Raw genomic sequence first — 23,328 nt, 5'->3', positions numbered from 1 at the left:
ATCCGATTGGTCCGTCCAGCTTTGAAACGTCTTGAAGGTGGGTGGTTCCCGTTTCAGTTTCTGCCTGTAAGCAGGCAAAAGCAGAACAAAAGAGTCATCTGATATGCCAAACGGTGGGCGGGGGAGGAATTTGTTGGCGTCCCGGAACGGAGAATAGAAGTGGTCCAAAATACGGTCACCACGCATGTTTGTGGTGATATGGTGATAGTATTTTGGAGCGATTTTCCTGAGATTGGCATTGTTAAAGTCCCCTGTAACAATAAACGCTGCCACTGGGTGTGTGGTTTCCTGCTCGCTTATGCTCCCATTCAGTTCCCTTAGCGCCTGCTTTGTGTTGTATTTATAACAGCTGTGAACTCTCGTGGTGCCCAGTGTGGTCGGCACCGAAGCATAAGGTATTCCAGATCAGGAGAACAAAATGATCTAACTGGATGTATGTTTCTCAACCATGAGTTGTTAATAAAGAAACAAACACCTCCTTCTTTGCTTTCCCCTGTTGGTTTTTTCATTCTATCCACAGTATCTTATCCATAGTATTCTATCCATAGTATTCCCTGTCTGCTAAACAAATTTTAGAGAAACATTTTGTTGTAATTATGAATATATACAAATAAAAATAGGCCATTGTTACGACCCCCTCGTTCAAGTTGCAACATAAAAGAGCTCAGACAACAAAAAAATTATATATGCAACTTATTTATTATACACAACTAATAAAACAACAAATCAAGAAACAAACAAATGTCTAGGGGAAAATAAAGAAAATAACTAACTTTAACTACACATATAAATAATGCCAAACAAAACCATAATATTGCCAAAATAAAGAGATGGTCTTGATGCGAAGACGGCCAGTAGCCACACTATCCTGCAGAAGCTAGCTCACTCTCGCATTTATATGCTTTGAACCAATTGGGGAGTAACCATGGCACCTAATCAGGATCTTCCACATCCAAAGTAGAATACCGGGGTCGTCACACCATTTACACCTTTCAAATCTGTGTCTTATCAATGTGACCAAAATTACTTTTATGATCAATTATGCAAGAAACTCTGAAAACTAGACTGACAGCATTTCAATTTACAATGACTTCTATGTTAGGCGACTATGACACAATTTACATTGTAAAAGCTGTAGATAAATAAAGATGAATTTAATCTGCTTAAATGTGTACAGGTTAATGACTGAACAAAATATGATCTGATTTTATTTTACATTTAACATGCATCAAAATAAGTGTGTGTAGCCAATGTTTCCAGTGTCTTTTTACTTTTCAGCTTTTGATGAGAGATTTTTAGACTTAATGAAAATTAATCTGTTATTTATTTATTTCAGACCTAATTGAAGAGAATGAGAGGAAAGAGGAGGAACATCATATCAAAATTGAGGAAAAAACTCATTTACAGACTGATGGTATTTTGAAAAGGAGAGACAAGAATTGTTTCACCTGCACTCAGTGTGGAAAGATTTTGGCAAGCAAAAGCAAACTTAAGATTCACATGATAATCCACACTGGAGAGAAACCATTCATGTGCACTCAGTGTGGGAAGAGTTTCCGCCAAGCATCATCACTTAATAAACACATGAGGATCCACACTGGAGAGAAACCATTCACATGCACTCAGTGTGGAATAAGTTTTAACTGCTCATCATACCTTAAACAACACATGAGGATCCACACTGGAGAGAAACCATTTACTTGCACTCAGTGTGGGAAGAGTTTCAACCGCTCATCAAACCTTGATCACCACATGAGGATCCACACTGGAGAGAAACCATTTACTTGCACTCAGTGTGGGAAGAGTTTTAACCGCTCATCAAACCTTGATCAACACATAAGGATCCACACTGGAGAGAAACCAATAACGTGCACTCTGTGTGGGAAGAGTTTTCGCCAATCATCATCCCTTTCTAAACACATGAGGACCCACACTGGAGAGAAACCATTTACTTGCACTCAGTGTGGGAAGAGTTTCAGCCAATCATCAAACTTTAATCTACACATGAGGATCCACACTGGAGAGAAACCATTTACGTGCACTCAGTGTGGGAAGAGTTTCCGCCAAGCATCATCACTTAATAAACACATGAGGACCCACACTGGAGAGAAACCATTTACTTGCACTCAGTGTGGGAAGAGTTTCAACCGCTCATCACACCTTAATCAACACATAAGGATCCACACTGGAGAGAAACCAATAACGTGCACTCAGTGTGGGAAGAGTTTCCGCCAATCATCATCCCTTTATAAACACATGAGGATCCACACTGGAGAGAAACCATTCACATGCACTCAGTGTGGGAAGAGTTTCAGCCAATCATCAAACTTTAATCTACACATGAGGATCCACACTGGAGAGAAACCAATAACGTGCACTCAGTGTGGGAAGAGTTTTCACCAATCATCATCCCTTTATAAACACATAAGGATCCACACTGGAGAGAAACCATTCACATGCACTCAGTGTGGGAAGAGTTTCCGCCAAGCATCATCACTTAATAAACACATGAGGATCCACACTGGAGAGAAACCAATAACGTGCACTCAGTGTGGGAAGAGTTTTCGCCAATCGTCATCCCTTTATAAACACATGAGGATCCACACTGGAGAGAAACCATTCACATGCACTCAGTGTGGGAAGAGTTTCCGCCAAACATCATCACTTAATAAACACATGAGGATCCACACTGGAAAGAAACCATTCACATGCACTCAGTGTGGAATAAGTTTTAACTGCTCATCATACCTTAAACAACACATGAGGATCCACACTGGAGAGAAGCCATTTACTTGCACTCAGTGTGGGAGGAGTTTCAACCGCTCATCAAACCTTGATCACCACATGAGGATCCACACTGGAGAGAAACCATTTACTTGCACTCAGTGTGGGAAGAGTTTCAACCGCTCATCAAACCTTGATCAACACATAAGGATCCACACTGGAGAGAAACCAATAACGTGCACTCTGTGTGGGAAGAGTTTTCGCCAATCATCATCCCTTTCTAAACACATGAGGACCCACACTGGAGAGAAACCATTTACTTGCACTCAGTGTGGGAAGAGTTTCAGCCAATCATCAAACTTTAATCTACACATGAGGATCCACACTGGAGAGAAACCATTTACGTGCACTCAGTGTGGGAAGAGTTTCCGCCAAGCATCATCACTTAATAAACACATGAGGATCCACACTGGAGAGAAACCATTTACTTGCACTCAGTGTGGGAAGAGTTTCAACCGCTCATCACACCTTAATCAACACATAAGGATCCACACTGGAGAGAAACCAATAACGTGCACTCAGTGTGGGAAGAGTTTTCGCCAATCATCATCCCTTTATAAACACATGACGATCCACACTGGAGAGAAACCATTCACTTGCTCTTAATTAAATTAAATTCAGCTTTATTTGTATAGCGCTTTTACAATGTAGATTGTGTCAAAGCAGCTTCACATAAATGGTCATAATAAATTGGATCAGGGTAGTTCAGTTTTTAGTGTTTAAGTTCAGTTCAGCTCAGTTCAGTGTGGTTTAAATCATTACTGAGAGTCCAAACACTGAAGAGCAAATCCATTGATGCATAGCTCTACCGATCCTGAACCATGCAAGCCAGTGGCGACAGCGGAGAGGGAAAAAAAAAACTTTACTGATAGAAGTGAAGAAAAAAAACCTTGAGAGAAACCAGACTCAGTTGGGCACGACCATTTTCATTTCTTCGCTGGCCAAAAGTCTTGTGCAGAGCTGCAGTCTCAGCAGTGGAGGCTGGAAGCTGGCCTCAGCGAAGACTCGTCTGTCCCTGGAGCATCACTGGAATCAGTCTCATGTTCTCCACTCCCCACGACCACCAGCGCAGCAGCAGCTCAGGATACGGCCTGGTCCCGGATATGGAAACCTTGGGATCATCTCGTCGCTGGTCTTGGATCCAATCAGTGACTCCGCATAATCTGAGGACCTCGGGATGATTATCCCCAGGTGGAAATGAAGAAAAAAAAAGAATAATTAGCGTAGCTGCTGTTCATAGTGTATATAAGCAAGATATAGAAACTTGTGTGGAAACCCGCTAAGTGATGCATTGAGTGTATGCTTTACTAAACAGATAGGTCTTTAATCTAGTTTTGAACTGAGAGAGTGTGTCTGAGCCTCGGATGTTATCAGGGAGGCTATTCCAGAGTTTAGCAGCCATAAATGAGAAGGCTCGACCTCCTTTACTCAACTTTGCTATTCTAGGTACTACCAGAAGCCCGGAGTTTCGAGATCTTAAAGAGCGAGTTGGATTGTAGCGAGACAGAAGATAAACAGGAGCTAGATAGGTGAGAATTAATATTTTAAATTTAATACAAAACTTAACAGGCAGCCAGTGTAAGGAGGATAAAATTGGGGTCTGTGGTCACACCGGACTTTTCTCTCCATAGACTTTCATTCATACGCACGCAAATGTGTCAGACTGGAAACGTAAGTTTGTGCGTCAAGTTTCGCAATTCACTGCCTTGCAAGGTTCAAGCTTGGTGAACTTTGACCTTGGAAATTGCATCACTTGACTATGTAAGACCCACACTGGAGAGAAACCATTCACATGCACTCAGTGTGGGAAGAGATTCAACCGATCAGCAAACCTTAATAAACACATGAAAATCCACACTGATGTGAAAGAGTATATGCGCTTATTACAGCTCCAAAATTGAAACTGCACCAGACAATTTACTCTGGAGAGACCGTACAAGTGTTTTTACAAGAGGTTTAATCAGTTAACACATCTGAAAACAACAGGATTCACACTGGAGAGAAACCGTACAGATCTGATCAGTGTCTACAGAGTTTTAATCATTCGGCGCAGCTTAAGAAACACATAGGGAAAAAAGTTACACACATGACATGAATGCAGCAAAAATTTTCTCTGTGCACTGGATGTTTCATGTCTGAATAATGTTTGAAAAGGCTGAGTGACAGTATACTGTTTTCCAACACTCCTACACTGCAGTAGGTGGGGTTGTAAATGTGTTGCGCTTCTCGCGTTTACCGTAAACACCGTGGTGGTGGCTGAGAGAAGAACTGTCATAAACATCTGGCCAACAGCTCCTCTGCAGCTTAAAATCTCTTTGCAAGTGATTGTACCAGTGCAGATAAATTTGTACTCTCTCCAGTGTATTCATGTAGCTAGTGTTGTTTTAGAAGATGTTCACTGTCTGACTCCCTGAATGAGAGACATCACTGGGAAGACACCGCACATCAAAGAAGGTGGAGCTCTAGGACGCTTAGTTTGCAGTATACCAGGGCCTCAAGTTTTAAAAGCCCATTCAATTGTCCTGTGTTGCAGCTTTTATTAGTGAAGTTTCTTTACTTTTAGATTCTAGATTTTTCTAGTTTACTTCATTTACTTTGAGTCGAATACAAACTTGATGAATATTTTATGATTTAGGCAGAGCGACAGGTATTAAGTTTTACAATATTTATACACTGTGATGACTCCAGATTAGAGCATGTGGTAAATTCTGATTGGATGCCTGCATTACTCATCAATGGGTATATAAAAGTTGTTGTGCTAGCTACCCCAGGACACTGTGGCTACTCGGGAGTCCACATGTCAAGACCTGCCATCTCATTGGCTCTTTAACCTTATGGTTTTGTTTTGCATTACTTTTGTCATGTAGTTAAAGTGTTGTGATTTTATCCTAAGTTCTTTATCGTCATTATTATCCCTAGAAATTTGTTGGTTGCTTTGATTGTTTGTTCTATGAGTTACTTTTATAATAAATAATTTGCATTCAGGCTATTTTGTTGGCACTCTTATGGTGCGACTCTAACAAGCGGGTCATAACACTTCGCAAAATGTGGCCGGTTGTATCCAAGATCTTGTTCTTTTCAGTCATGACCATAGGTGAGAGTAGGAACCTAGAATGAGCAGTAAATTAAGAACATTGCCTTTCGTCTCAGATCCTTCACCACAACAGACAACCACATCAACTGCATTACTGCTGCCGCTGCACTGATCCATCTTTAAATCTCACATTCCATTCCTCATGGAAAACACTGATACTTGAACTCCATTTGGGGTAAAGACTCTCCTCCAAACTGGAGATGGCCACCTTTTTCCAGTCAAGCACAATGGTTTCTTAGAGGTGCTGTTTCTTTCCCTGCCATGTCACACTCAGCAGCAAACCGTCCCACTTACTCCATGTCCTATGAAGCCAAAAAGACAACGTTATCTGCAAATGGCAGAGACAGTCCTAGGCTGCACCTAAAATTCTGTCAGTAAAAATTACTGTATTTTTGAGATCAGCCTGAAAAATAGCACATTTACAAAATAAAATGAATAAATGGATGGATGGATAGACATTGTAGTGGTGGAAGGGGAAGTTGGATGGCTTGTGTAGATGTTAGATGATCACACACACACACACACACACACACACACACACACACACACACACACACACAAAGTAATAGCTTCTAGCTTATTTTTATTACGTTCTTCAGCAGTAACAAGCTTTTCTGTTCTGTCGCTCCCACCACCGACGTTCCCCTCTAGCTCCACCCACTTCCGTTACATCACTTGACACACAAGAAGCTACATCCCCCGCTTTTTTATTTCCAATATTTTTATTGCATTTTTTCCAGATATTATACAAACTTGCAAATGTATATGAAAAATAGAAGTCCTATCAGCAAAGAGATGACATGAAATACATAGCAATAAAAACAAGAAATCTGTAGAACTCTTTAAACAACCTTACATTTTTCTACCCCCTTCTATGCACCATCCCTCCCATCTCCCACCCCTCCCTATTTTCTGAGGCCTTCAATAAGTATGTAACGGTGAATCAAGACACTGATAAATAAATAATAAACATATAAACAAATAAATAATAACATTAGAAAAAAAATTATAAATAAAATAAATAACAATAAATATATGGGTAAATACAGAGGATGAAAATGTAAAATAGAAACTAGAAGTCTCTCTTTCTCCCTTTCAAAATTCTAGTCAGCAGTTCCTGAAATGTTAAGGTTCTCAATGACTGACAGCATGGGACTCCATGTTTTGTTAAAGGAGTTCAGTGATCCTTTAAAACAATGTCTCAGTTTCTCAAGATAGATGCCATTAAAAATCTCTTTAATCCAGTTTTCTGATGAGGAAGGGGACACATGTTTCCATTTGAGGAAAATTGCGCGCCTGGCGAGCAAGGTGGTAAAGGCAATGACGCAGCGTGATGTTTGTGTAGTTGGGGATGGAAGATAACCAAAAAGGGCAGTCAGAGGGTCAGGAGTGATGATTATATTAAGAGCTTGAGAAAGAATTGTAAAAATATTAGACCAAAAGGTTGTTAATTTTGAACATGACCAAAACATGTGAAGGTAATCGGCAGGTGACTGCTTACATCTGTTACAGGCATCACTTCTGCCTGGAAATAATCTAAAAAGTTTATCCCCCGCTTTTTTAGCAGGTGACAAGGCAACAGAAAGTAAAAAAAAATAAAATCAGGTAAATGTATATACAGATCTGGCATGAACCAACACGCGCATGAAACAAAGTGATCTCGCATGGCCACGACATATGGCGCGTTAGCACGGAAAGATGGTCTAGCAAATAAAGACATGAACAGTAGGGGGCAGTCGTGTACTGTAACGCACTGTATTGAAGCCGGAGCATTCTTTACGCATCGTTATAACCTAGAACACTACTTCATACAGGGGCGTAGATGTAGGGTGGACGGTGGTGATGCTTAATATTAATAGTTAAGTTTTCTAATTCACCACTGAACAACAGCTGATTAAACATCTGTGTCCTTTGAAGAAAAGCAAGATGGAGCAAATTAAAAAATAAAAACACAAAAAAAAATGCATTTAGAAACAGCTGAGAGATCCCTCTTCCCTTCCTCACAATGGTTTGGTCCACTGCCCGCGTCACAGCTCACGCAAAGACTATAGAATATCTTAAAGGGACTTTGATCTCACCTACTCTATGCACACGGGTCAAGTGTGCGGCTGCCTAGTTAACCTCGAAAGCGATTCTCTTGGTTCTCAACGAGGGGTGCGGAGAGATAGGAATGGGGCACACATTGTATTAAGAGCCCTTTTTTCCTTCTGGAGAGAAAGTGCCCTTTTTTCTGTTACTTTTTAAAATAATATAAGCCTATGCATATGTGAGTGTGTGTTCGATATGAGGGCAGCTTTCCCTGTATATATTAGTGCTGTCTATCGATTAAAAAAAATTAACTAATTAATCGCACCTTTTAAAAAAAATTTATCGCGATTAATCACATTTAAAATACTGAAACTTGTAATTTTGCCTGTTTAAATGTAAAATTAATGTAAACGCAAGACAAAAAATTATTTAAATTCAAAATATAATTGTTTAATAGAATTTTTTTTAACTTGTAACACAGATTTCTTCATGCAAACAACATACCCACAATAAACCATTAAGATCCTGGCTTGACAGCCATATTTATTACAGAAATTAAAACACAGGCATGATAATGACATTTAAATTTCAAAACAATCAATGCCAAAAAAGAAAACATTGATTTCCATGTTGGATTCTAAGTGGACTGCAAAAAATGCCAAAATACAGGAATTGCAGATATGGAAAATGAGAAATTATAATAATAAACTATAGGATACAAACTGTTGCACTCATTGTAAAGTTTTATTGCTGTGAGTTGAGAACATTAGTTATAGAGTAGAAACAATTTTGCTTAATCCTCCTTTACATTCATCCAGTTGCTAAGACTAGGAGTATCCCGCAAGTGCACAGAGACTCCCAAATGCCCGCAAATGAATGATCATTTCTTGCAAACCGGTCGTTAAATACATTGGACACCCCTCTCGCCCCTACTCAGATACGTCGCTCACTCCACCCCTGACACCCCTCAACGGGCCTGACACAGACAAACACACAGACAGACACACACAACGCGCTGCAGACGTTTTGGCCCCAACGGCCTTCCATACTGGAGCGACTCCCCTCAGATTCAACACGCATGATCAAGTTCATCAAATTTGCTTAAACTAAGCGTCCTAAAGTATTACTGTATTTCACAAGGATTCTGACACAACAACGCGAAGTATACGCTTTCGTTGTGTTTATATGAGGAAACACGCTAAACTTGGTGGGCTCATGCTGAAAGGCAGAGTAATGCCCTGTCTTTGACAGCTCGCGACTTCACCAGACGTACTGAGTACATTTACGTAAGACACCAATACTCCGATTTTAATATGATTAAGATAATACTCTTATTAAAATTTTACCGTGTAGCCTTAAAAGGAACCTTACCTTAAAGGAACACCGAGTCATGAAATGCGGATGATTTTGTTTCTGTTCGCCATGCGGTGTCAACTTACAACAGAAGTCGAAAGTTAAAAATGAAACACCCGAAATTGCATGAAATTCTGGATAACCTGTGATGTACCTAATTGTTTTATACTGGAACTTTCCTTCAAAAAGTGCTTCCTTGGTCTTATCCACATTTATTGCATGTTGAACACATGTCTACCACAACAGGAAGTAAAAAAACCTGCATGCGTTAATTGCGTTAATTTTTTTTAACGCGTTAATTATTTAAAATTAATCGCATGCGTTAACGCGTTAATTTTGGTAGCGCTAATTTTAAGCATTTATTTTTATCTTTTCTTTTAATGGTTTTTAATTGTGTTAGTTTTAATACAAGAGGTCTTTTGAATGTTGGAAAATTTGACAAGGTAAAGGAACTGTGCAAAGAACAAAACTTAATTTGTTTACAAGAGACTAATCGGAATAATGGCATGATGGAAGATTTAAAAAGGAGATGGAGGGGGCAAATATTTTATAACAATGGTGATGGAAGGATGGAAAGAGGGGTCGCTATTTTAGTCAAAGAAGATATAAAGAATGATGTGGAAGAAATATACAATGATAAAGAGGGAAAATGCCTTGCTATTAGAATGAGAGAAAATAATACAACATTATGTAACATTCATGCTCCAGTAGCAGAAAAGGAAAAGAAGGACTTTTTTAAACAATAAATGATCTAATGATTTTATGGGGAGAAACTATTTTAATTGGATATTTTAACACATTTTTTAATAGAACTGATTTAGCGGATGGCATGGTTTTTAGGAATGACACTGGGAGAAAAGAGTTGCAGAAACTAATGGCAGAGCACAAAGAAGTGGACATATGGAGAGTAAGGAATGAAGGAAAAAGAGAATATTCAAGAAGACATTTAGTAGCTGGTAACTTAAAGCAAAGTAGGATTGATTTTATTTTATGCAAGGAAAAACTGGGTGATTTTATAGAGTGTTTATTTTAAAGAAACAGCGCTAAGCGACCACAAGTTTTTATTAATGAAGATTGATTTTAATGAAACCGAAAGAGGAAAAGGGATATGGATTTTAAATACAGAAATTTTAAAAGGAGAACCTTATAGAAAGGCAATAGTGGACTTGATAAATACTGAAATACAAAATGAGTTGCATCATGAAGATAAAAGACTATGGTGGGTTAACACAAAATATGAAATTAATAAGTATACGATTAAAATGAGTAAATCAATACAAAAAGCAAAAGCACATGAAGAAGTAGAGGTTAGAAAGGAATTAAAGGACAGTTTAAATCAAGAAAAAGTAAATATAGAGTGAATAGTATTCAACGTTACTGTAATGGTTATTCATTTAAACCAACTTGTTATAAAAATACTTAGTTTGCAATTGTTGTCCGAATTAATCTGCAACGAAATCTGTTATTACAGTACAAATCTTGAATGGTATAAGGGCTCTGATTGGCCATAGCGTTCATTGTAACTCTGAACATGATTGGCTGCCGTAACCAAGAATAGGGTGAATCTTGGTTCCAGCTCAGGACGTGATTGGCCAGCATGACCAAGAATTAAAAAAAATCTTGGTTCCAACTCAGAAAGTGATTGGCCGGTGTAACCAAGAATAACCACAACTTACAGGTGACAGTATGCGCCACTGGCCCAGTCTGCACTGTGTGGCATATTTGCCGACGTATAACATAGACTGAAACATTGCTCACACTTGTCTGAGGTGGTCATTTTGACTGCAATCTTGTTTTAGGTTGGCACTTTGTTTTTGAATATTGTATGCTTTTCGAATGCGTATCTGTGCTGCAGTAGAACGCCTTAGCCTCACAGCAAACATTTTGGTTTACAAGCTGTCACTGCTGTCTTCCCAGGAGAGTGGCTGTACTGGTTTCTTCTGGAAGTCCTGAGGGATGTACGGGACCAAGACATGAGAGCGGTTGGGGCAGCCTTTGAACCCAGGAGAGCACCCCACAGGCTCTGTGCTGGCGGCCCCAGAAACTCGATTCACTACAGAGTAGAACCGAACAACTCCGGCAGGGGCAAACCGCGACCGCACTGCACTGAGAGCAACGCAAAAAAATCCTGGAAGAGCCAGCCAGGAGTCGAACCTAGAATCTTCTGATCCGTAGTCTGACACGTTATCCATTGCGCCACTGGCCCAGTCTGCATCAGCAGTGCTCATTAGCATGCTCGTTGGAAAGAGGACACGGCTCGGTGAACATGGAGTTCCTTCAACGCATGCTGTGCTTTGTTGTCATGGCAAGTTGTGGTGCCGATAGGATGCTCTTACACCGAGCATGTGACAGTCCCTCCCAAGAAGAACTGTGATCCAGGCTCTGAGACTTTCTCTTCTCCAGGAGGAGGTTGCAAACGTTAGTTATTTTTGTCAGAGCAGCTGCAGCACACCTGGGTGGAGGCCCACAGCTAGACTTGAGGCCAACCTTTCACGCAGACCTTCCCTGGTGCTCTAGTGGTTATGATTCGGCGCTCTCACCGCCGCGGCCCGGGTTCGATTCCCGTTCAGGGAACATCCTTTTCACCTCCATGCTGAACTTTGAGGAGTGGTTAACTGACTTGGCGAAGGCAAGAAAGCGGCTCGAGCGCAAAAGATGTCCTTCGAGCCGGAGTCGAACCAGCGACCTAAGGATTGCCATCATCCCACCTACAGTCCTCCGCTCTACCAACTGAGCTATCGAAGGCTTACGGCGCAGTTCCACAACCACATCCTATAATGTAGCTGCAGTCCGACCGCTGGCCAAAAAGGACAGAAGCAAAAGCACTCAAGCCTTCCCATACCGGGAGTCGAACCCGGGCCACCTGGGTGAAAACCAGGAATCCTAACCGCTAGACCATATGGGAACTGCCACTCTTGAAACCCAGTCTTGGCACAAACTCCAGTTCATTCTGATCGCTGGCACGTCCCTGCTCCGCTTGCACAAGTGCCACTCATACCGTTACGCACTCTCTCATACACAGTTTCTTGGTTTCCGTAACCGAGAATCTTCTGATCCGTAGTCATAAGCGCTAACCTTTGTGCCACCGTCACTCTGTTCAGCACCTTGTTAGCACATTGCTTGAAGCAAGGACAAGGCTCTGTCAACCCGGAGTTCCTTCACCACACATTCTGCTTTGTTTTTATGGCAAGAGGTTGTGTGGATGGGATGCTCTTACAGGATTCCTGACAGTCCCTCCATAGAAGACCTGAGATCCAGGGTCGGAGACTCTCTCCTCTCCAAGAGTAGGTTAAAAGCAATGGTTTCTTTTGTGTCTGTGTGTCAGAGCCCTTAGGTGTTGCTGCAGCTCAGAGACCTACAAGTGGAGGAGATTACACTGCAAGTCGGCTGGATGACCTCTAAGTGGTAGGCACTTATGCCGCACGTAGGCTGGGTTTGCGATTGATGTAGCTGTAGTAGACATTCATAAAAATAAAAAAAATATATAAACTGCTTACTCTGAGGTTGTGTTTAGGGTTGGGGTAGGAGTAAATTGAATAAAACACAGCAGGTTACCGTGAGGTTGGGCCTAGGGCTGGGGTAGGTGTGATTTTAATAAACTGCGATAGGTTGTATTCTGTGCCATGTACGAGACATTGAATCAATGAAATCATATAGAGGTTTGTTACTGTGAGGTTGGGTTAAGAGTTGGGGTAGGTTGGGAGGTTGATAAAACACAGCAGGAAACTGGGAGGTTGGTTTAAGGATTGGGGTAGGTTTGACATTCAAACATAACTGGTTGGACGCAGTGTCTTGTACCAGACATTAAATGAATGAAAACTCCAGGAGGTTTTTACAGCCCACTTGGGGCTGACCAGGTCGTTTGGAGCAGGCTCCGATTTCTATTTATACCTTTCTCAGTCAGATAACTTCCTTTTCAGTAGTATGAGCACTGTGTGGCATATTTGCTGATGTATAACAGAGACTGAAACATTGCTCACACTTGTCTGAGGTGGTCATTTTGACTGCAATCTTGTTTTAGGTTTGCACTTTGTTTTTGAATATTGTATGCTTTTCGAATGTGTATCTGTGCTGCAGTAGAACGCCTTAGCCTCACAGCAAACATTTTGGTCTACAAGCTGTCACTGCTGTCTTCCCAGGAGAGTGGCTGTACTGGTTTCTTCTGGAAGTCCTGAGGGATGTACGGGACCAAGATATGAGAACAGTTGGGGCAGACTTTGAACCCAGGGGAGCACCCCACAGGCTCTGTGCTGGCAGCCCCAGAAACTTGATCCACTCCAAAGTAGAACCAAACAACTCTGGCAGGGGCAAACTGCAACTGCAGTGCACTGACTGAGAGCAATGCAATAAATCCTGATCGAGCCAGCCAAAAGTCGAATCTAGAATCTTCTGATCAGTCAGACACGTTATCCATTGCGCCACTGGCACACACTGTTCAAGTAGGGCTCATTAGCATGCTGTTTGGAAAGAGGACATGGACCGGTAAACATGGAGTTCCTTCAACGCATGCTGTGCTTTGTTGTCATGGCAAGTTGTGGTGCCGATAGGATGCTTTTACACAGAGCATGTGACAGTCCCTCCGTAGAAGAACTGTGAACCAGGCTCTGAGACTTTCTCTTCTCCAGGAGGAGGTTGCAAACGTTAGAGTTATTTTTGTCAGAGCAGCTGCAGCACACCTGGGTGGAGGCCCACAGCTAGGCTAGAGGGCAACCTTTAGCCAGGCCTTCCCTGGTGGTCTTGTGTTTAGGACTTAGTGCTCTTACCGCTGTGGCCTGGGTTCAATTCCTTGTCAGGGAGCTTCCTTTTCACCTCCATGGTAAACTTCGAGCAGTGTTGCCGAAGATCTCTTCACGAAAGCAGCTCTGAATGCAAAAGATGTCCTTCGAGCCGCACTGTAAGACGTAATAAGACACACTCTGGCACAGACATCCAGTCTGCACGCTGGAATACACACTATTATCTCATGGTTAAGACGCAGCTTCAAAAATTAGTTTCAAACCGGAAGTACAAATTTGCTTGAAATAACGCAAAAACCGCCAATTTACACTTTTTAGTGAAATATTTGTGTCCTAATAGTGTTTTTAGCAGTGTGGGACACATATACGACTATCAACAGCTCAAAAAATGTGTTTTGGAGTTTCGTGACCCTTTAAGGTACAAATGGTAGAGAAAATACACAGATGAAAATCTTACTTTGTTTTTCTTTTAACTAAGTATATTTTTATATGTTTTGTTGTTTTGTCTCAAATTATTTTATGTAGGACACAAATGCCTCAAATGCAGCTTTAACATCATTGGAATAAATTATATTTTAACATATTCAAATGGAAAAGCTAACATATTAAAAAGGAATAATTATTTACAAGGTTACTTTTATATCTGCATTTTTATAAACTAAAGCAGTTTTGTCCCAAACCTTTGAAAAATAGTCCATGTTGTCTTTATATTTTTAGATGCTTCATTTATTACTGATTTTTCTTTATGCTTTCAAAATATGTAATTATGCAGTTGAAGTGATATTGTGCTATTTTGCTACATAGTAGAAGTGAACTAGTTTTGTTTTGTGTTAAAGCCACAATGGCCCTGTATAAAAGTGCTTTACTGGGACCTTATAGGCACATTTTGTGCCTGGACTCAACTTAGTATTAGTGGGACCTAACTATTTTGTTAATTACTAAATGCCCACAGAGCATGCTCATAGGACATACTTCTGACTCAGATAGTATACCTATACTTTGCCCATTGTGGCTATATACACTCCACTTTGTTTGGACTTGCTATGGGCCCAAAGTGAACTTCTGTTTCGAGTGGGCCAGCCCACAGTTTGGTCTAGCGACATTGTATATGTTTTTGGTATAGACATGTTTCTTTGGAAATTTGTGCAGTAATACTGTACACTCAAGTACATGAAGGTGAGCTTTAGCAAACAGCATAATACATTCAAAACTATTGTATAAAAATAGCATATCTTATAAAAAAAAGCATATCTTAATTAAGATATAAATTGGATCTCATTGAAATACTGTAGAAATTATCCAAAAGGATTTTTATGTATCGTACTATAAAACAATCCTATAGGAATGGTTCCAAAATATGATCAAAATTCTAATTGAATTCCTTCAAAGAAATCCTATAAGATGCTACTTTTTTGTCTGTTTGGCAGTGCCACAAAAAAATTCTGTGAAACCGGTCCAATCTACTTTTTGTTCATGTTGTTTTTTGTTATGTGCGTCAGCAACTCCCTGGATGCGTATTACAGTTCACAGGCAGTAAAACGGCCCAGTGGCCTAAAGGATAAGGCACCAGTCTTCGAAGCTGGGGATTGTGGGTTCAAGTCCCACCTGGGTTGTCTTTGATGCAGATCTTATTAAGTTGGCTGTGCAGCACAATCCAGTGTGACCTTCAAAAAGCTAGGTTCATACCCTTAGGTCAAAAAGACATGACAATGGAAAACTCTTTAGAGAATATGTTTTGTCATTAGGTGTACACACCAGATTGTCTGAATGCAATATGGTATAGGGATCCTAAAGTGCTGTTTTCTGAGTTATAAGAACTTCCTGAGCCATACAATAGATATGGCAAACGCTAGTATTGGCCCAGTGGCCTAATGGATAAGGAATCAGCCTTCAAAGCTAGGGATTGTGGGTTTAAGTCCCATTTGGGTTGTGTTTGTTGGGTTACATATAAATTGTATGGAAAAAATCCTGACATGTCTCCTCAAAGCTTATGCGTGATGATCTGAGGTCAATAGTTCGCTTCAAATTCTCAGACTTGCTGCACACTTCAATTAAGATTCATCCAATCTTGCGTGAATTATCCAATCACGTTACGCTCTGGTAATGGAGATCTTGACTTCAAGTACCCGGTGGCTTTCAAATAATGGTCTCATGTTAGGTGGATGATGATTAAATGCAAACAAGAAAATAGCTGCAGAAAGGTTGTGATTTCATATTAATGAGAGTGGCCTCGTCTGGAATTTGAAACTCAAGACCAGTCTCAAACCATACCCCAGGACCAATGAGACACGAATGTGGATGATTACACAAAGAAAATGTTTGTTCATTAGTTGCAAACATAGAGATCCCAAAATGCAGTTTTCCATGCGTTGGCATCTTGTTGAGGGCATACAAGAGCTCCATGACAAAAACTTGGTAACATGGCCCAGTGGCCTAAAGGATAAGGCATCAGCCTCTTGAGTTGGGCGTTGTGGGTTCAAGTCCCATCTGGGTTGTCTTTGAAGGTCTCACTTCAAGTTGGGAGCAATGTTTGTTGGATGAAACACAGTAGCTGTGAAAACCTTCTAGAGATGTGTTTGCGTGTCATTAACTTCCTTCGTTGTCATCCTTATTACAACCATCCATAAACAAATCTAACAACTGAATCATTGCCGCTACTTTCTTTCAAATCAACTCAATTTTATTGTCACATCATCAGCAGCACGTGTGCTATGATGAGTGAAAAGCTTAGGTGCTGGCTCCAGACAGCACAAAATACAGAGTAATACAGTGCAAATACAACGACAGTACAAAATACAGACAGTGCAAATGAAATGACAGTGCAAAATACAAACAGTGCAAATACAACGACAATGTGCTGGTACTGGATGCGGCAGAACCATCTGCCTGAGGGTAGCAAACGATTTTGTCAGTATAATTGTACATGTTCGACTAATTTAGATTAGAAGTAGATTGTGGGTTCAAGTCCCACCTGGGTTGTCTTTGATGCAGTTCCTTTTAAGTTGGCTGTGCAGCGCAATCCAGTGTGACCTTCAAAAAGCTAGGTTCATACCCTTAAGTCAAAAAACATGAAAATGGAAAATGGCTCTCAACTGAAATGGCTCTCAACTAACAAACTCATGTTAGGTGGATGATAATGAAATGCAAACAAGAAAATAGCTGCAGAAAGGTTGTGATTTCAAGTTAATGAGAGTGGCCTTGACTGGAATTTGAAACTCTCAAGACCAGTCGCACTATTCGCTAGAACCGTACACCAGGACCGATGAGACAGGAATATGAATGATTGCAGAAAGAAAATGTTTGTTCATTAATTCTTATTTGACGGGATGCAAACTGGCATCGAGATCCTAAAGTGCAGTTTTCCATGCTGTGGCATATTGTCCCACCTCGGTCGGTCTTGAAGGTCTCACTTCAATTTGCTAGCAATGTTTGGTGGATGAAACACAGTAGCTGTGAAAACCTTCTTGAGATGTGTTTGCATGTCATTAACTTCCTTCATTGTCATCCATATTACCTGTTATGACTAAAAGGGTAACGAGATACCTAACGCAAATGGCCATTTTGAATCCTGCATGGTGCCTACAGAGAAGAGACTGCGTACAAACACAAAAATGGTGCTTACATTTAAGCTGGTGCGTTGTTCAAGATCCAGAAACCAATCTAACAACCAAATCATTGCCACTGCTTTTTGTCTGTATAATTGTACAGGTTAGACTAATTTAGATCAGAAATCCACTAAATGTTCATTAACTAAAGTCACAGCAAAATGTGCTACAAGTAACATAGAAACACCAAAGCACCACTGGTTTTTTTGTGACAGACATAGGGCTCTTCCAGGATTTGAAACCCGGACCTCTCGCATCATAAGCGAGAATCATAACCCAGAATTATCGTTTTATATTATAATATAAAAGAAGGACTGCATATGTTGTGTGATTTAAGAACAATAAGATAGAGAGTGATGCAGTTTAGGGAAGAGATTGTGATACAGAGGAGGTTTAAGCCTCATAAAATTAATTGAGATCATATTGCATTTGAAAGACACAGACTGAAAAGAAGAATATACTAGTTAAACATTTTTCTGAATAATCTCTGTGTGTTTGAAGTGTTTTTAAGTATAAACTATAGGCAGAGAGGGGACTGAAATTCCTGACATGTCGACAGTCTGGAAGAAGGTCTGCTTCAGGAGTGGTAAGAATCTGTCTATTTTAAGAACAAAAGTTTCACAGGACAGATAGAAGCTAAAGAGTCAAGATATATTATAAGGTATTAAATAAATAGAAATATTATAAAGTAATGTAATAAGATAAATGAAATAAGGAAATCCCAATGATAGAATAAGATTTAATAAATAAAAAGTTTTAACAAAAATGCAACTAGAAGCTATACTAATGAATATTAAGAAATAAAAAATTGAAGCATAGAAATATCTACATATGGAGATTAATAGTTATATTGATCAGGAAATAAGTTTACTAAATCAGTATGAATAAAAATAGATAAGTTAATGATTTGAGTAAATAAAGAACTAGAGAAGAGTTAAACTTTAATGAATATGGATTAATTGAAGAGTTAATGATCAAATGTTTAAGAAAAAAAAAAGTTTAAAGAAAAATGAATTAGGAAAATCTAGGAGACAAAAATGCTAATTTTTGAAAAGGAAAAGAAGCATAGGAAAATGGAAAAAAAAAAGATCCAAACATTGTTTAATAGAATAAAAAGAGAAGATGTTTAAAAATATATATTAAACAGATAAGATAAAAATTAGAAAAACCAGTGACATTTGGAAGAAACTAAGATTTGGCTTTAAAAGATAAAATTATGTTTAAGTGCAATAAAATATTGTTGTGGTTTACGTTGACTGTTTTCATCTGTTTTAAAGTCAGCTACAGGCTGTCATCTGAGCCAACAGCTATTTGTAGTAAAAGCAGTGAGTCAAATGTAAAGCATAGACACTGAGGAGACATTAAAGAACATCATAGTGAGTTCAAAAATTTTATAGTGAATATTTTATGTACTTAAAAAGTGATTGAGAATTACAAATTGCATTTCAGATAGGAAAAATGCTTAAAGTAAACAAACATGTGGAGTTAACATAGTACTATGAACTTGAAGCTATTGCAGTAAGGATTTTGAACAGTTACATTAGACATTAGGCCACCATATAGTACTGTTGAATTAAAACAGGTATGGAAATGTTAGAGAAATTAAAACAATGTAAGATGTAATAGTGAGGAAGCACTAGAATAAATTAGGAAAAATAAAAGAAGCACAATCTGAAGCCAAAGAAATTAATTAGAAGAACATTTAAGAAATAGAAAATTAAGCATATTTACATAGAAATAGAAAATTAAGCATATTTACATATAATAAAAATGATTGATAATTAGAGAAAATAAGTCATTAAACAGCAAAAGGAAAAAATGATAAAAGGAGTCTTCATTTGATAAAGAAAAAAAAAAGATTTATTAAGTCATGAGCTAAATTCTATATATATTAATTAAGAGGATATATGGATGAACTTTGGGGGACTGTAGTCTCGTACCTACCAGACATCTCTGAGTGTACTGGCAAATGGAAAGGTGTTTGAAAAACACAACGAGCAAAATGGCTGTTGACACTTGTGACATGCTACAGCAGTGATGCAGGCACTGCATACTCAGGATTTACTGAGGACTGAAAAAGCTACATTTTTTCAAAGACATTCAAAAGAGACACTAACAAGAGACTGATGAACTGATCAGAGAGAAAAAAACGCTCCACCAGAACTTTACATCAGCTGAGACAAAGAAAGAAGCCAGCCCAAAGAGAGAGGGGGAAACACTGTGCCCTGATATGAAGGAATTTCAGGACACCACAGAAGCACCAATCTGTGAGCTGGTTGTCTCAGGTTGCGAGGTGGGATAGTCTGACAGTCCACCTCAAAGTAGCTCCTATAGTCCAAATTAAGTTCAAGCATTACAGAAGGAAAATTAAGAACAAAAGTGTAGCTACCCATTCTTGTATCAAATCAGACTCCTGTCAATTTGAGAGAAATTATTATCATGCAAATTTTTAAGTAAGAAAAAGTGTTATAAGGAAATTCTACAGTGAAACTTTAAATGTGTAATGTTGAAATTATAAATTATGATGAATGTTAAATAATTTAGGTTTAAGTTTTAATAGGTTTAATCATAAAGGTCCTTAAACATAGAATGATAAATTACAATGCAGGAGACTAACTAAAGAAAAAGAAAAAGCTTTTGATAAGGCAATAATATCTAAGCATAATCTTATTGTGAATGACCTAAATCAAGATTGGATATTGAAAACTGGAAAAATTCAAATCTAGAAAAATTATTTATAGTTAAAGGAAAGATTGAAATAACAATTTGAAATAAATTCACAGGACATAAGGTCAAAAAGTAACAGTTCTAAATTACTATAAGAAAAATTGAAAGAGAAAAGTGTTTAAGAAAAAGATAATGTTTTACATGAAAACATATGTGAAGAATAATTAGAAGAAAATATTAAGGAATAATAGTTAAAACAGAGCAAAAAGGAACCTACAAAACATACAGTAAGTTTTAGTCAGCTGATAAAAAAGTGCATCAAAATTGTATAAACAACTAGTTTGAGGGGAATGCCTTAGGAAATAATTGTCAGCCAAAAGAAAATTACTCAAAGACAAAAAAGGAATTAATATATAGATCAGAAGATAAATTAGTAAAGGAAAGAAGTGTCAAATTCCAACTAAATGGTTGTCATTACAGGACTGAGATGCAGATAAAATCAGCCAGCAAAGTGAGGGTTAAAATTAAATCAGATGTAGATCTGCCCAGAAAGAAAAACACTAGATGCTGAAAAAGGTATAAAACTCCATTGAAAAGTGTAAAAATAGGAGCATTAATAGAAACATTTACTGTAATAAACAATCTGTCCTAGACATTTCTATTTAAATTTAAATTTAAGAGTAATAAATTATAAGTAACTAATAATATTTAATTGAAGTTAATTTGATAATTAAAATAAATGGTTAATCAAGACAGATAAAAGAGGCTTGATTTTGATAATATGATTTAGGAGTAATCAATAGGAGAAGATTTTCCAGCTGAAGTTCATATTGTATGTGGAGATATGTTCTTTTGGATGGTAAATATATTAAGTGCTTAGTTTCTATTGAGTTAATTTTAGGTAACTACCAGAGGAGGGTAGAAACTTGTTTGTACTTGTGTAGGCTGATGACTAGCAAATACTGTATACACCAGAATGCATAAAGGGTTAAAATTAGGGAGAAGATCTTAGGATGGATACTGTCACAATATGTGGGTGATTGAATTATCTACAGCTTCATAAAGATCTAGTTCAATTAAAGACTTGAGTGGAGACCATTGCTCCAAACAGTGAGATATGATGACTGTTTTTGGTCTTGACTGGATAGAGAATTATTCTGTAAACAAGCACAGTTGAGAAACTATGATGAGTAGATGATTGGAGATGGTACCAGAAGCAAATTATGAAGCAGGAACAGTTATTCATTTGTGACGAAAGAAGTACTTCCAAGGATTTGAAACATCAGCAGAAATAAGTTCATGAAAGGTTTGCATTCATAAAGTAATTAAAGTCAAAGTGAATAAGTGATCAATAAATAAAAACATCTAAAGGAGTATGAAAAATTGTGAATAAAGCAAAAGAGAGAGTAATTGTATTATGCTCAATTACCAGAAATGGCTGAAAGAGATGAAGATGATCCATCAAGGCCAACGCGCAATGAAAGATGTGAAAATAATAAACTTAATGGGATTAATGTGTTAACAAGTGCATTGGTAAATGATGGCATGGAAACTGACAGAAACAGGCATCTAACACTGCATCACATGAACTACTATTGGGTCAACCCTTGCAAGAAACCACATGAAACTTTGCATAAAACCTTGCATATAATCTCACCTATAACCTTGCACATAACCTCTTGGAATGGTTTGCAAGGATGTCTAACGCAGTAGGGACTTAAATAAAGAAACAATTAATTGCCATGTGCAAAGCGATATCTGTGCAGGAAACCAGAAAGGAGCCATGTGAGAGAGCAGTGATACAAGGTCCAATTAGTCCAGCTGATCGAGTCTATCTGTGGATGTTCTGGAAAAAGGAGAGAGCTCAGGAGGAAAGGACCATATCTGGATGAGGGCAAATCCAACAGCTGCCAAAGTGGATGCCATTAATGGGGTACCAATGCCTCAAAGGAGCGAAAGGAAACAACTCCAGCAAGGGAAAGCTGACCGGAAACAGAGGAGCCTGAATATTCCAAAGCTCTAAACTACTAAGTGTAACGTGTGGAAGGAGAAGTTAATCAGAACAAAGTAAAGAGTGATTCTGATAATATGCCTGAATACCACATACAGAAGTGCCACAAGTCAAGGGATGATGAATGCACAACTGCAGATTTCAAAACTCAGACTCTCAACCACACATCTCCATTAACATCTATTAAAGTCAAGTGAAGATGCTGGTAGCTTAGAAGAAGAGAAACAAGGATGACCAAAGATCAAGATCAACATTTGATGCTTTTTATGTTTGCATATTGAATTTGTTTGCATATTGCTTTTATGGTACCTATATATAATATCACTTCAGTATATTCTACATGAGTGTGAAAACCAGCAGCTAGCACTGAACCAACTGAATACTTATGCTTAAAACATTGTTGTCTTTGATGTGTTAAGAGAAAAAAACAGAGTACAGTCTTTTACTTCCTTCAAATCAAAAGAGAGGGGAGATGTTTGGCTGGACTTCTGTCAAAATACAGTGGCATAATCTAGTCAATTGATAACAGCTATGTGGCTTATATCAGTCACTAGATAGAGGTAATTAAGAGAACTGGATTATGAAATTGCACCTTGGGTTAAAAGACAATAATATTAAGACTAAAGTCTTAAGAGGAGGGATTGAAGAAGATTTCTATTCTCTCAGTGTGTAGTATTTTCTAAGTGTAAAGCAGTTAATTTTCTCTTCTCAAAATGTATGTAGTGTTTGCAGCAAACATGCCAGCATGTGTTAAAAATACTGTGTAATATGAGTATGCCTGCACAGAAGCAACACTAGGAGAAGGCTATTACTGAATGGCTGATTGTGTAGAATAACTGAATATGTAAAGCACTGATTATATATGTTAAATACTTGTATGAAGCTATATGTGGCAGAAGTTAGAATGAGTAACATATTATCAAGTTATTATCCTATCATAACAATGTATGTAAACCCTTGGTTCCTTTGCATAAGTTGTATCTATACTTTGCTGACATAGACCTGTAACATCTCTGTTGACATGAGCTGGTGGGCTGAGAGCCAAGAATA

General features: G+C 38.6%; 2 protein-coding genes, 2 long non-coding RNA genes and 3 other non-coding genes across 12 annotated transcripts in view; 3 read left to right on the top strand and 4 right to left on the bottom strand.

The window, feature by feature from the left end:
* Positions 1-6,322, top strand: part of LOC108183502 (uncharacterized) — a 226,544-nt gene extending 220,222 nt beyond the window's left edge. For 5 of the 6 annotated variants that reach the window (XM_088650251.1, XM_087248554.2, XM_087248557.2 and 2 more), the window contains one exon: positions 1,337-6,322. In XM_088650251.1, the coding sequence (XP_088506377.1) occupies positions 1,337-3,390 (2,054 nt within the window). In that variant the 3' untranslated portion in view covers positions 3,391-6,322. The remainder of the gene's footprint in view (positions 1-1,336) is intronic. The other variant, XM_087248558.2, reaches the window with a different exon arrangement.
* The window catches only part of LOC148682168 (uncharacterized), a 283,001-nt gene that overhangs the window by 16,262 nt on the left and 243,411 nt on the right, over positions 1-23,328 (bottom strand). The gene's annotated exons all lie outside the window — the stretch shown is intronic.
* The window catches only part of LOC148682191 (uncharacterized), a 137,174-nt gene that overhangs the window by 103,859 nt on the left and 9,987 nt on the right, over positions 1-23,328 (bottom strand). The window lies entirely within an intron of this gene.
* LOC148682169 (uncharacterized) overlaps positions 7,119-23,328 on the top strand; it is a 204,127-nt gene continuing 187,917 nt past the window's right edge. The window contains exon 1 of the long non-coding RNA XR_015943043.1: positions 7,119-9,175. This is a non-coding gene — a long non-coding RNA (uncharacterized LOC148682169). The remainder of the gene's footprint in view (positions 9,176-23,328) is intronic.
* trnay-gua (transfer RNA tyrosine (anticodon GUA)) lies at positions 11,918-12,004 on the bottom strand. Its single transcript is given in 2 exon segments — positions 11,918-11,953; positions 11,968-12,004. It is a non-coding gene; the product is annotated as a tRNA-Tyr (tRNA).
* On the bottom strand, positions 12,093-12,164 carry trnae-uuc (transfer RNA glutamic acid (anticodon UUC)). Its single transcript has one exon. It is a non-coding gene; the product is annotated as a tRNA-Glu (tRNA).
* trnar-ucg (transfer RNA arginine (anticodon UCG)) lies at positions 15,536-15,608 on the top strand. Its single transcript has one exon. It is a non-coding gene; the product is annotated as a tRNA-Arg (tRNA).

Source organism: Danio rerio, chromosome 4 (genome assembly GCF_052040795.2).
Source record: "Danio rerio strain M-AB ecotype USA chromosome 4, GRCz13ab, whole genome shotgun sequence".
Lineage (NCBI taxonomy): Eukaryota > Metazoa > Chordata > Actinopteri > Cypriniformes > Danionidae > Danio > Danio rerio.
The sequence above is the reverse complement of the archived record's forward strand: the minus strand, read 5'-3'. Positions and strand labels throughout refer to the sequence as shown.